This window comes from Anomaloglossus baeobatrachus, chromosome 1 (genome assembly GCF_048569485.1).
Source record: "Anomaloglossus baeobatrachus isolate aAnoBae1 chromosome 1, aAnoBae1.hap1, whole genome shotgun sequence".
Lineage (NCBI taxonomy): Eukaryota > Metazoa > Chordata > Amphibia > Anura > Aromobatidae > Anomaloglossus > Anomaloglossus baeobatrachus.
The window spans coordinates 246148907-246164352 of record NC_134353.1 but is presented as its reverse complement, the minus strand read 5'-3'; the positions used below and the strand labels follow the sequence as shown (position 1 = coordinate 246164352).

At 41.9% G+C, this 15446-nt stretch overlaps 1 protein-coding gene across 1 annotated transcript in view; it reads left to right on the top strand.

Annotated features, from left to right (window-relative positions):
* The window catches only part of FAT4 (FAT atypical cadherin 4), a 352940-nt gene that overhangs the window by 309916 nt on the left and 27578 nt on the right, over window positions 1-15446 (top strand). Inside the window, exon 12 of the mRNA XM_075348774.1 lies at window positions 14503-14588. Within this exon, the coding sequence (XP_075204889.1) occupies window positions 14503-14588 (86 nt within the window). The remainder of the gene's footprint in view (window positions 1-14502; window positions 14589-15446) is intronic.

Here is a 15446-nt window from a genome sequence, read left to right as displayed (position 1 = left end):
TGAGATATTGCAGATTAGAAAAGAAAAGACAGAAAGAGAAAAGGGAAAAATAAAAACACAGCAGATATTTGAGAAAAAAAATGTCATATCCCTTTCAAGTACAATATCATACATGCTATTTTTATGGTCGACGAGTAAATACATCATCATCGTCCATTATGGTGAGGCTCGAGAGATGGAAATAAATATGATCTTGCAATAACATCCTTGTTATTTGTTGTAAAAAAGGAAAGAGTAAAGAAAAGTCAAGCAGATAAACTATTCCACTTTGAATGCTTTAAATATATACTCACGGAAAAAATTAAGTACACCCAACTTGAATTGTAAGGCTAATAAAAAAAATCTGGTCCTCAGAAAGTCTTAAAATGAGTTCAATACAACCTCAGATGAACAACGCCTGACAAATTACAATATCATTAATTGTTTAACAATTTAACAATTAATTATTTATTTAATTAATGAGGCCAAAATGCATTTTGAGAAAAATTAAGCGCACCCCATGAATAAATAGCTTGTAAAGCCACCTTTAGCAGCTGTAACTTTAAGTAATCATTTTCTGAATGAATTTAGGTTTATTGGGGTTTGTGGGCATTCATTTGTGCTCAGCTTTCTTAAGATGCCTTGCCTCCATTGAGGTGAGATCTGGACATTGACGGGGCCATTGCACCACCTTGTTTCTTTTTCATTCTGAAGATTTGCTCTGTGCTTCGGACCATTAAAAGAAAACAATGTTTGGTACCGTGTTGAAAAAAGATTGCTCCCAGTGGGAAAAACAAAATAATTTTGTAGTTATGATACCTTTTAATGGCTAGCAAAAATAAAAAAAACGTTATAAAGCAAACTTTTGAGACTTCTTAGGTCTCTTCATAGACAATCTTGTCTACAATATTGCCTTCTAACATCATTTATTTTATTTTTGTTAGCTATTAAAAGGTATCCTAATTTCAAGATTAGTATTTTAGTAAAACTAAGAGAAAGAGAGCTCAAAATAGTGTCTTACCAGATATTAAAATAAAAGTATGTTACTGTACACTCACCTAGTGTGGTTGTGAATGTCACAACCAACACAAAAAGCACACAGATAATGGCGGCTACCGCAGGACTACATGTAGATATCTTCAATGCTAGAGAGTAGAAGGGGTTAACGCCGCTCTGTCGCCAAAGGATGATAAAAAAAATTGTTGATTTAATGAAAGATTATCTTATTCCTTAGGTTTACGTGTTTGAAGGTGTTGTTGATTTTTCTGGTCCTGAAGAAGAGGTCCTCACCTCGAAACGCGTAGACCTATGGAATAAAATAATCTTTCATTAAATCAACAATTTTTTTTATCATCCTATGGTGATGGCGGCGTTAACCCCTTCTACTCTCCAGCATTGAAGATAAGATTGGTATTTTGTTTTTCCCAATGAGAGCAATCTTTTTTCAAATGGCTAACACGGTACTAAACATTTTTTCTTTAAATTAAATGGAGGATACTAGAATGTAGCACACATTTATGGAACATAAAGATCTTCTAAAGAAACTGGCAGAACTGGATAGTGACAGCTTCTTTTTAACCAGATGCAAGAAGGAACATTTAATACCCAAAGGTCTAAACTTAAGGAATCCTGTTTGGAACACCTACAATACTCATTATTCCCAACACCTCTGCTACAGAGCGTTGGAAAGACTACAGAATCACTTTATTCATGTTTTCTACAGCACCAAGAAAAAGGTCCAAATAGAAATACAAACTTTAATGAGTACACCTACTGGATATGTACAACAGAAAATGCAACATTAATATACAACACTGCAATCATACGTAATAGACAACAAGTAAAATAAACTGCACAGACTGTAACTGAATGCAAGATTCTATTCAAGCATTAGTCAAGTTCCTCCTAAGCACAACAGTATAGAGCAAAACTGCCAGAAGGACATAGGTACAGTCAACTGTCAGTTAATTCGTCATATCACAAACCTACCAATCTAGAACTCACTCAATGTGTTTTCCAGAGATCTCTCATTGTGTCCTACAAAACAGACAAAACAGATTTCTGTTTTGACATGTAGCAATACTTCAGGAGACTGAAACTGAAGGAGTTTGTTGATGGTAAAGAAAATTTGAGGATTCTGAGCAGCCAAACACAAGTCAGACTAGAGGACAAGAAAAAAATCTGATTGGGCACCACCTCCTGGCCACAACACCGTTTTAGACCAATATATTGATTCATGGAGACATTTGGTGCAGTCCACGATATTGGATGAAAAAAAAGGAAATATCCAATGTGTGTTCAAAAGAGAAGGGCAATTCACAGCCTGAAGAACAACAAGGAGATCACTATTAAGTCTGCGGATAAAGTTGGGTCATAGTCCTCCTGAAGTCAACTGACTACTTTAAAGAAGCACACAGACAGCTGGTGGACATACAATACTATACCAAACTGGATGGTGACCCAACTCAAAAATATATGAGGATGTAGAAAAGAGTCATCAGAGGTCTGTGTACAGGTTCCACAAACCTTCTGGACTCTCCACCTAAGAATCCTAGAATAGGAATTTTCTATACACTTCCCAAGAGTCATAAGCCAGGTAACCCAGGGAGGCCAATCATCTTATGGGTGGGAACACTCATTAAAAAAACATCTCAGGGTGGGTATTAAATGTCCTTAATCCACTGGTAAGGAAGACAGCTAGCTACTGTATATACAGGACACCATGGACCTTTAAAAAAAGAATCTACAAAAGGTCCTCTCCCTAAGAGTGCCATCTTAGCCACAATGGATGGATGTGGGATGCCTATATGCCAACATCGCACTTGAAGATGGACTTACCACCTACCAAATGTTTCTTGAAGCTAATAGGATCCCTTCTGAGTCTAAATTAAGACTTACCATATTTATTCACACACAAAACTTTTTCTCTTTCGTCGAGAAGCTATATGTACAATTCTCTGGAACTGCTATAGCGAGCAAAATGGCACCGCAGTATTCCAACCTTTTCATGGCTAAACTGGAAAATTACTTTTTAGCACTTTGCTCCATCAAACTCTTGGCTTATTTCCATTACATCGATAACATATTGATAATCTGGACTAAGGGGTACTTTGCACGCTGCGACATCGCTACTGCGATATCGTCGGGGTCAAATCGAAAGTGACACACATCCAGCGCCGGTAACGACGTTGCAACGTATAAAGCCTAGATAAACCAATAAACAATGGCAAAAGCGTCGAAAATCAGTGATCTGTGTAGCGTCGGTCATTTTCATAATGTCGCATCAATAGGAGATACGATGTTGTTCTTCGTTCCTGCAGCAGCAAACATCGCTGTGTGTGAAGCCGCAGGAGCGAGGAACATCTCCTCACCTGTCTCCACCGGCTATGCAGAAGGAAGAAGGTGGGCGGGATGTTTATGTCCTGCTCATCTCCGCCCCTCCGCTTCTATTGGCCGCCTGCCGTGTGACGTCGCTGTGACGCCGCACGACCCGCCCCCTTAGGAAGGAGACGGGTCGCCGGCCAGAGCGACGTCGCAGGGCAGGTAAATGCGTGTGAAGCTGCCGTAGCGATAATGTTCGCTACGGCAGCTATCACAAGATATCGCATGTGTGACTGGGCGGGTACTATCGCGCTCGGCATCGCTAGCATCGGCTAGCGATGTCGCAACGTGCACAGTACCCTTAAGTCTGAACAAGAGTGTCTAAAATTCCATGACAAATTCAATACATTTCATCCCATCATAAACTTGACATTGGACCACTCAAAAAGAAAATCAACTACCTGGATACCACTACAAAAATTCAAAATGGTTCAATCCAGTCATCGGTGTAACAGAAACCAATTGACCGTCCCACATACCTCAGATGGGACAGCTTCTACAAGAAACACATTAAAAATCCATCATCTACAGCCAGGTCCATAGATATTGTTGTAGCTGTTCTGTTTTGTCACAAGTCAGCTTATGGGATCACTAGTGAGGTCCTCTGAATTAGGCCTCTTCAGACCTAATCAAGATCGAGCGCTCGGAGAAAAAGACCTGCATCCATGTGAGCATGATCAATTTTCTATTTATTTAACCAAAGTACAGTTTATTTATACCATTTACAGATCAATGTGATATTGCAAAATAAAGCTTCTAGCTGGACTTCACAAGTTGCTCATATGACCTTTAAGTTTTAGCAAAATAAAAATGTAGAGTCATGCATATGAGATAAGAAGAAGATAAGAAGAACATTTAGAGACAATAATAATCCTTGAGCCTGTCTCTTATTCCGTAGGCTCCATGACTATGAACTAGCATCAGATATACTTACTAATAACAATAACATATCTTTTATGAAGAAATAGAGAAACTATTAACCCTTCTATATCAATTTCCCCCTTTTGTAAATGGTATAACCTTCACTACAGGGTCAGTAGGCGTCCAAACAGGAGCTGCTGGCTCATGGGCCTAGTACCCATGAGGGGTCTTCCTACCACTTCACCCATCCACCCTCAGTGTGGACATCTACTCCCCGTCAGCAGAGGCCATTTGGGGTCCGTAGTAAACTACAGAGGGTTCAATGCTGGGACTCTTAGAACATACATTATTCATTAGTTTAGGTAATGCATATATCAATGTTTTTACAGCTATATAAAGCAGTAGACAGAATAACAATATTTGCATACAGGTTTGTATAATGCCAGAAACCCAACCTGCTATGCCCTTAAACCAATTGGCTGGATTCATAAAAGAAAATGTATTTCCTCACCAGGAGTCTTTGCTGGAATCATCCATATATATACATATATACATATAATAGGAGAACAGACAAAAACTGGTGACTATGTATGTAGATACACACATAGACACAAACACACGGAAACAATCATTGTCCTTTCCACAGATAGCAACATCATTATATTGAAGACTGAACCATAATCCATCGTAGGTAATGGGGCCTGAATGAGGGATCTTAGTCTTTACTTTGGTAACTACACCCTCAATGTCCGGATTGTATTCCATCCACCACGACTGTCCCCTAGGCTCTGTGATATTTAGCTGGAACCAGGGATTAGTGACCTTTCCAGCTATAGTCAAGGTGGCAAATACATCTTTTCACCAGAATATCGATACAGTCCAGGTTTCATTGTACATACAGTCTGATATCAACACCTCCTGTGGTTCCAGAGGTAAGGCTAAATAAGGCATAGTCTTTGAAGAAAATAAAACTGTGTGTGCAGATCCAACAGTCTTTTGGCTTTTCTCCTTCCATGTCCTCAGTAAGAGAAATATGGTGGCGAATGAGTTTATTATCCCAGTCCGTATTTAAACGTTCGCTCAGTGTCTTTGTTTGGTGCAGCAACCCTGCTACACCTAGCAGGATAATTAGCAAGACTGTCATTCTGCCGGTGGAGTGACCTTTTTACAGTGACTGGCGTGGATCCAGGTGGGCTTTCCCTCAAGTTTCACTGAAGTGGATGTGGTCAGCTGGACTTGGAATGGGCCATCAGAGCGTGGATCTAGGCCCTTCTCACGTGTCTGCGCATGACCACCCAATCACCTGGATTCAGTTGATGCACATCTGCACTTGCATTGGGATCTGGAATGGATGAAAAGACATGTTTATGCACCACATTAAGTCTTTCCTGTAAGGCCTGGACGTAGGCTGTCATAGTGCCGTGTTGCATCTGTAACACTTGTGGAAAGTAGAGACCTGTTTTTGGGGCACTACCAAAAAGGACTTCAAAAGGAGACAAGCCTGTCTTTCTATTTGGAGTGTGTCTGACTGAAAAGAGTGCCAGGGATAAGCACTCTACCCAATTCTTTCCTGTCTCTGCCATGGCCTTTTGAATTTTTAGTTTAAGTGTCCCGTTTAATCTCTCTACTTTTCCACTGCTCTGTGGATGATAAGGGGTATGGAATGCCTGCTCTATTCCCAGGGCCTGCATAATGTCCCTCATTATTTCTCCAGTGAAGTGTGTACCCCTGTCACTTTCTATGGCTTCTGGGATGCCATACCGACAGACTAGTTCCTTCATCAGTTTTTCTGCAGTTGTTTTAGCATTTGCACATTTTACTGGATAGGCCTCAACCCATCCTGAGAAGAAATCTACACATACCAGGACGTATTCATACACTCCTACCTTGGGTAGTTGTATGTAGTCTATTTGCAGTCGTTGACACGGTAGAGCGGTCTGGGTGTTGCTTTCTTAGGGACTTTTACTGTTTTACCTGGGTTGTGTTGTGCGCTGATAATGCAGGATTGTACGTGTTTGGAGGCTACGTAACTGAAGCCAGGAGCGATCCAGAAGGCATTCACCTGGTTACACATGTGACTTTTTGAGGCGTGAGTGGGGCCATGTGTTGCTTGTGCCATCATAGGGAACAGGGCCCTTGGTAAACACAACCTATCCTTACTTTCCCATACTCCATTCGAGTTCACCCTAGCTCCCATTTTCTCCCAGTGTTCCTTCTCTGTTTGGGCAGCCTGATGCTGGAGGGATTTCAGGACATCCAGACTCACTGTGGCTGGGACTTGCTGGCTCCCTGCCACTATCATCTGATCCCTAGGTTTCTTTGCCGCTGCTTTCGCAGCTGCATCCGCCCTTCTATTGCCCGCTACCTCCAGTGAGTCACCTTTTGTGTGTGCTTTCACCTTAATGATGCCAACCTGGACTGGTAACATTAGTGCCTCCATTAACCGTTTTACCAATTCTGCATTGTTAATAGGCTTACCAGCTGACGTAAGAAAAGCTCTACTTCTCCAGATAGGGCCAAAATCATGACAGATCCCAAATCCATACTTTGAGTCTGAATAAACATTAATTTTCCTACCTGATCCCGCTCTACACGCCTCAATGAGCGCTGTTAGCTCCGCCTCCTGCGCGGACATGTGCGGTGGGAGTGGTTCAGCTCGGATTACCTCATGTGAGGATACTACTGCATATCCAGTGTAGAATCTCCCATCCAGGTGGTATCTGGAGCCATCTACAAAAAACTCAAAATCTGCATTAGTAATAGGTGTATCATAGACATGTGGAAAACCTGCTGTCTCCTGACTCATCAGCTTTATGCAGTCATGCTCGTGCGTCATGTCAAAGTATTCATCCTCACTTGCTACCATTGTCACCAATTCCCCCTTTTCTGAATCTACTGGCAAAAGGGTGGCTGGATTCAGAACATTACACCTCTTGAGGGTGACATACTCAGGAATCAGAAGGGCACATTCAAGTCTGAGCTCTCTGGCCATAGACAGGTGTTTTGGTTGGACTTGCACAAGTATAGCATGGATGTCATGCGGGGAGTAAATTGTTAAGGGAAATGTCAATGTGATCTCGCAAGCTTTCCCTAGCAGTACTGCAGCAGCCGCTACAGCACAGACACATGTGGGTGACCCTCTGACAACTGGGTCCAATCGCGCTGAGTAGTAAGCTATTGGTCTTTGTTTGTCACCATGTTGCTGTGTGAGGACGGCTGTCGCATGTCCTCCCTGTTCTGTGCAAAACAAGAAAAATGGTTGATCGTAATTTGGAATACCGTGTGAAGCTGCCGTAGCGATAATGTTCGCTACGGCAGCTATCACAAGATATCGCATGTGTGACTGGGCGGGTACTATCGCGCTCGGCATCGCTAGCATCGGCTAGCGATGTCGCAACGTGCACAGTACCCTTAAGTCTGAACAAGAGTGTCTAAAATTCCATGACAAATTCAATACATTTCATCCCATCATAAACTTGACATTGGACCACTCAAAAAGAAAATCAACTACCTGGATACCACTACAAAAATTCAAAATGGTTCAATCCAGTCATCGGTGTAACAGAAACCAATTGACCGTCCCACATACCTCAGATGGGACAGCTTCTACCCGAAACACATTAAAAATCCATCATCTACAGCCAGGTCCATAGATATCATCGTATCTTTTTCAGCCCAAAGGATAAGGATGAACTCTTAACCCATCTTAAAAAGACATTTTTAAGCCTAGACTACGACCCCACCTCCATTGATGATCCATTCAATAGAGCTACAAGGATCACTAGAAGTCGATTACTTCAATATGGAGAAAAATAATTGTGTACCTCTGATAGTGAACTACAATCCACAGTTTAAATAATGAGTAAAAACTGCTAAAAAACTGCACGATATCCTACACAAGGATCACCAGCTAAAAATAATATTCCAAGACCCTCCCTTGCTATGCTACATGCAACCTCGTAATTTAAGAAACATCATGATCCAAAGTTCAATGCACTCAAATACACCAAGAGGAACTTCTCCTTGCAATGTGAAGAACTGCAAAACTGCACTCATATAGAGATCAACGACAAGATACAGATCCCAACACATAGCAATATTTATGGGACATTGACAAGTTCCTCTTCCAATGTTGTGTACTTTATTTTGTGCACAATATGTCCTATTGGGGATCTATCTGTTGGAAGAACAGGAGGGGAACTGAGAGCAAGGATGAGGTCTATCACATAATTACAGACAAAAAAAAAATATTTACCTGTGGCCCAACATTTCTGTGGTCCTGGACACAACATGAATAATATGAAGCAACTTCAAATGACAAAACATTGAAGGGTCTGAGAATACAAAATTATTACAAGTCTTTGATTCTCTCCACACAGAACTAAATCTGTCAGGAGGATTTATGACTTACTACAAAATCTGAGGAATCTGCTCCAGAGACCATGAGGGCACCAGGTCTCTGATCTTACATGGATATTGGGACTAGAAAACTGTCACACCACTAATTTAGGATTCTCTCTCAAAGCTCAGTTTGTTTATTTAAATGTCCATTTATTATGCATTCCTCTGCTCTTTTTGTGTATGTTTGTGTTTCTTTACAAGTAAAATATATCTTTGTACCGTGTTAGCCAGTAGAGATAAAAAAATTGTTTAAAAGAACAGAGAGTCCTCAGTGGTTGATACCTTTTAATGGCTAACTGAAAAGATGGTAATAATTGCAAGCTTTCGAGACTACTCAGGTCTCTTCATCAGGCATGGTATAACCATGCCTGATGAAGAGACCTGAGTAGTCTCGAAAGCTTGCAATTATTACCATCTTTTCAGTTAGCCATTAAAAGGTATCAACCACTGAGGACTCTCTGTTCTTTTAAACAATTTTTGTGTTTCTTTAGATACTTTGTTATACTATGCCTGATGAAGTGACCTAAGACGTCTCGAATGCTTGCTTTGTAAGATAATTTTATTTTTGTTAGCCATTAAGAGATATAATAACTACAACATTAATATTTTGGGGGGTTTTTTGGCACTGAGAGCAATCTTGGAATCATTGTCCTGTTACATGATCCAGCTTTGTCCAAGCTTTAGCTTTTGGACAGATGTCCTGACATTTTTCTCCAGGATAATTTAGTATACAGAAGAGTTCAAGATTGACTGCAAGGTGTGCAGGTCCTGTGCCTGCAAAATAAAACCCAAATCATCATCCTTCCACCACCTTGCTTGATAGTTAGTATGAGGTGTTTGTGCTAAAATCCTATGTTTAGGTTTCACCAAATGTGGTGCGGCGTAATATGGCCAAACATGTCCAAATTATTTTTGTCCATCCAAAGGATAGCGTTGGAAACTTTAGCTATGCTGCCATATTAATTTTAGATAGAAAAGGCTAGCTCCTAGCAACAGTTTAAAACAAGACATTCTTGGTATTTGTTTGGAGCATTTAGCAGTCTGAGGCCTTTAGAGTCTAAGCAGTATCTCTTTATTTTTTTGCAATTTTTCTGAGCATTGCATGATCAGACCGTGTGTCTGTATGTGTGTGGATTTTCTGAGGCACCACTCCTGAGAAGATTGCAGCTGTCTTGATTGCTTTCCACTTGTAAATAATCTTTCTCATTGTAGAATGATGGGTTCCAAATTATTTGGAAATAGCCTTATAAGTCTTCCCAGGTTGGTGGGCAGCAACACTTGTGTCTCTAAAGCCTGGTTTACACGCTTCAATAGATCTTTCAATCCGTCGTCGGGGTCAAGTTGTAAGTGACGCACATCCGGCATCGTTCGTGACGTATTTGCGTGTGACACCTACGTGCAATCAAGATTGAAGGAAAATACGGTGATCGCATACACGTCGTTTATTCCTCATACATTGGACGTTTTGTTGTATGAACCTAGTGAATTGTAACGTGTGACATCCCTCATACGATTTTGGTGTCTGATGCTATGTGCGCAGGTGTGCGCTCTGCACCGCAGCTTAAAAAAGGTCCGCTTCAGAGCGCAGCTGAAAAGCTGCATTCTGAAGCGCCTCACAATGTCTGTCATGCACTAATCTCTGTCAGTCGGTCACTATCTCTGTCCCTCACTCTCTGTCCATGTCAGTCTATCCCCCTCTCTCATATACTCACCCGACTTCATTGTCATGCTGCGGCTCTGTCTGTGTCGCGTCCTGATTAGCGGTCACCTGTGAATGGCTCACCGGTGACCGCTAAACTCCTGAGTAACTGAATTGAGCAGCCCTCTCTCATATACTCACCGATCCCCGATCCCCGGCTCTGCACGGCGTTCACACTGCTCCGGCGGCTTTTACTGTTTTGAAAAAGCCGGCCGCCCATTAAACAATCTCGTATTCCCTGCTTTCCCCGCCCACGGGCGCCTATGATTGGTTACAGTGAGACACGCCCCCACGCTGAGTGACAGGTGTCACACTGCACCCAATCACAGCAGCCGGTGGGCGTGTCTATACTGTACAGTGAAATAAATAATTAAATAATTAAAAAAAACGGCGTGCGGTCCCCCCCAATTTTAAAACCAGCCAGATAAAGCCATACGGCTGAAGGCTGGTATTCTCAGGATGGGGAGCTCCACGTTATGGGGAGCCCCCCAGCCTAACAATATCAGCCAACAGCCGCCCAGAATTGCCGCATACATTATATGCGGCAGTTCTGGGACTGTACCCGGCTCTTCCCGATTTGCCCTGGTGCGTTGGCAAATTGGGGTAATAAGGAGTTATTGGCAGCCCATAGCTGCCAATAAGTCCTAGATTAATCATGTCAGGCGTCTATGAGACACCCTCCATGATTAATCTGTAAATTACAGTAAATAAACACACACACCCGAAAAATCCTTTATTAGAAATAAAAAACACAAACATATACCCTGGTTCACCACTTTAATCAGCCCCAAAAAGCCCTCCATGTCCGGCGTAATCCAGGATGGTCCAGCGTCGCATCCAGTGCTGCTGCATGGAGGTGACCGGAGCTGCAGCAGACACAGCCGCTCCGGTCACCTCCACACAGCAAATGAAGACAGCCGGCGATCAGCTGAGCTGTCACTGAGGTTACCCGCTGTCACTGGATCCAGCGGTGGATGCAGCGGTGGCCGCGGGTAACCTCAGTGACAGCTCAGCTGATCGCGCTACTCACCTCAGTTCCTGCGTGGAGGTGAGAGGAGCAGCGGTGAGTAGCGCGATCAGCTGAGCGGTCACTGAGCTTACCCGCGGCCACCGCTGCATCCACCTCTGGATCCAGTGACAGCGGGTAACCTCAGTGACAGCTCAGCTGATCGCGCGGCTGTCTTCAGTTGCTGTGTGGAGGTGATAGGAGCGGCGGTGTATTCTGCAGCTCCTGTCACCTTCATGCAGCACAGCTGGACGCGACGCTGGACCATCCTGGAGTACGCCGGACAAGGAGGGCTTTTTGGGGCTGATTAAAGTGGTGAACCAGGGTATATGTTTGTGTTTTTTATTTCTAATAAAGGATTTTTCGGGTGTGTGTGTTTATTTACTGTAATTTACAGATTAATCATGGAGGGTGTCTCATAGACGCCTGACATGATTAATCTAGGACTTATTGGCAGCTATGGGCTGCCAATAACTCCTTATTACCCCGATTTGCCAACGCACCAGGGCAAATCGGGAAGAGCCGGGTACAGTCCCAGAACTGTCGCATATAATGTATGCGGCAATTCTGGGCGGCTGTTGGCTGATATTGTTAGGCTGGGGGGCTCCCCATAACGTGGAGCTCCCCATCCTGAGAATACCAGCCTTCAGCCGTATGGCTTTATCTGGCTGGTTTTAAAATTGGGGGGGACCGCACGCCGTTTTTTTTAATTATTTAATTATTTATTTCACTGTACAGTATAGACACGCCCACCGGCTGCTGTGATTGGGTGCAGTGTGACACCTGTCACTCAGCGTGGGGGCGTGTCTCACTGTAACCAATCATAGGCGCCCGTGGGCGGGGAAAGCAGGGAATACGAGATTGTTTAATGGGCGGCCGGCTTTTTCAAAACAGTAAAAGCCGCCGGAGCAGTGTGAACGCCGTGCAGAGCCGGGGATCGGTGAGTATATGAGAGAGGGCTGCTCAATTCAGTTACTCAGGAGTTTAGCGGTCACCGGTGAGCCATTCACAGGTGACCGCTAATCAGGACGCGACACAGACAGAGCCGCAGCATGACAATGAAGTCGGGTGAGGTTCACCCGAGTTCATTCTGACAGTGCGGCTCTGTCTGTGTCTGCTGTCATCTGCCATTCAGCTCTGCTACATGGCTGTCTGTGTCTGCTGTCAGCGGCCATGTAGCAGAGTTGAATGGCAGATGACAGTAAAAACGCATCTCTACATTACACACGCTTGGCAAGTCAATAAAAAAAAAAAAAGGGTGTCCAATGCATACGTCACAGAACACATGATCTAAAGGATCGCACACAAAATTGATCAATTTAACATAGACTACTAACGCACGTGTGACAGCAAATGAACGACCAACGTGCAATCTCATTCAATCGCATATGCGACCTGGGCGTGTCACATCGCATACGAGATCGCATACCTAATTGTAAGGTGTAAAGCTGGCTTAAGACCGTTGCTGATACCTGACCTGCTTGACATTGTGTTAACACACATCTGAATACTCCAGACCACAAAGCTGTCAAAGCTTGCTTCTTTCATAGAGGTGGTCACTCTTGCTAATGAATAATTGATGAGCAGCAGCTGGCTATGACTTATCCTATTCATTCACATGGAAGCAGTAAGAATGTACTTAATTTTTCAGACTGCTTATGCATTTTGGCGTAATTTTGTTAAATACGTAATGATACAATTTAATTTGTCATGTGTTTTTGTTAATTTGCTGAAATTACCTAATTAAAGACCAGATATTTTTGTAATATGTCGTGATATGTAACACCATAGAATTCGAAAAGAGTGTACGTAGTTTTTCTCATGACTGTATTTCACATTATTTTGTGTTTAGGAGCATTCATACCTTAAAGGGAATCTGTCACCAGGTTTTTGCCACCTAATCTGAGAGCAGCAGAATGTAGGGGCAGAGATCCTGATTCCAGGGATTTGTCACTTACTGGGCTGCATAGTGTACGTTTGTTAAAATCATGGTTTGATTAGCAATAGATTATTATTAGAGGACTATTTGATGTACTGCCAGGTAGTTAAGTATATTCATGAGCTCTGTATAACCCCTCCCCCATTACTGATTGGCAGCTTTCTGTGTACACTGTATATGGGCAGAAAGCTGTCAATCAGTGGTGGATGGCAAGGTTAAAGAGCATCACGTTCAAATATCTGCTAGATCTGCAGCAGTGAAAACAGTTCTGTTAACAAAATGACAGCAAACAGCTCAGTAAGTGACACATCGCTGGAATCAGGGTTTGTGTCTCTACATTATGCTGCATTGACATGGGATAGCAGAAACCTGGTGACAGATTTCCTTTAAGCAGGTTGCCTGGGTTTAAGATATTGATGACCTATACTTACAAAATGTTATCAATATCAGATTGATGGGAGTTTGACACCCAGCACTACAAGATCCAATATGGAGCCATTCAGTATCTCTGAAAGCCTATGATGTGATATAAAGCCATGTGGAGCTGTTTAGCATTCAGAATTTGACAGGGAAAATGCATTTGTTTTTATATAATATCTATATATCTCCTCCCAATGACCTATTGAAGCCCTAACATGAATGTGTATTTATTGTAGGATATATCTCCTCCAAATGTCCTATTGGAGCCCTAACATGAATGTGTATTTGTTGTAGGATATATCTCCTCTCAATGTCCTATTGGAGCCCTAACATGAATTTGTATTTATTGTAGGATATATCTCCTCCAAATGTCCTGTTGAAGCCCTAACATGAATGTGTATTTGTTGTAGGATATATCTCCTTCTAATGTCCTATTGAAGCCCTAACATGAATGTGTATTTATTGTAGGATATATCTCCTCCCAATGTCCTGTTGAAGCCCTAACATGAATGTGTATTTGTTGTAGGATATATCTCCTCCAAATGTCCTATTGGAGCCCTAACATGAATGTGTATTTATTGTAGGATATATCTCCTCCCAATGTCCTGTTGAAGCCCTAACATGAATGTGTATTTGTTGTAGGATATATCTCCTTCTAATGTCCTATTGAAGCCCTAACATGAATGTGTATTTATTGTAGGATATATCTCCTCCCAATGTCCTGTTGAAGCCCTAACATGAATGTGTATTTGTTGTAGGATATATCTCCTCCAAATGTCCTATTGAAGCCCTAACATGAATGTGTATTTATTGTAGGCGGCTTCGCTGACAGTTGATACCTGCTCAGAGGACCAGGAGCCGGGGTTCTGCACCGTCAGCACCACAGCTGTTTCCAGTGACTGGTAAATCTCAGAACATTTACTGTATATTACAACAATGCCAGATGACAACGAGGCATTTAGGACAAGGGAAGAACAATTAATTATTTAACCAGAGGAGGACTTTGTGTTTCTGGAGATCCCCTTGCATACATTTTACCATGCCTCGCAAATTTGATCTTCCTGTTAAGTTGTTAATACGTGAAAACGTCATCTTCCTACTGTCAGTTTTTGCTGTAAAATGCTTCTAAATTTCACAAGATGCTCCCTATAGGCACAGTTACTTTTAATAAGGATATATATCCAAGACATTCTGGCCCCAACTTCCTATTAGATTGCACTCTATAAAATTTGTGAATATATTACTCATTCATTTCAATGAAGTGTACAGATCCTTCCTATATCTGTACATGTCTTACTTATAAATCCACATATTAACCATGGGACCCTTAACTGATACTCACAGTCACTTTTATTAGGTCAATATAATTTCGCATTATTACAGAGAATCTACAGAAGCTGCAAAACAATAGCGCTTCCAATTTCCCACCATGTTATATATACAATGATTCATTTTCTTTTTTTCTAAATATTCTAAAATATGAATTTATCAAGGATTTCTCAAATTAATTTATTAAATTATTGTGTAAACCATGTGGACTCTAAATTTTACCTACAATTACCTATATTTGGGGTACATGTTCAGAAATACCTTTTTGGTAGGGTTTGATTACCTTTGCTCCCAGTTTAAGCAGAACAAATTTTCATATGAATAATAAAAACTGTGTGTTACAAAACTATCCTGTGAATTTTTAATTTAAAGGAAATCTATCAGCAGGTTTTTTCCACTTAATATAAGAGAAGCATAATGTAGAGACAGAG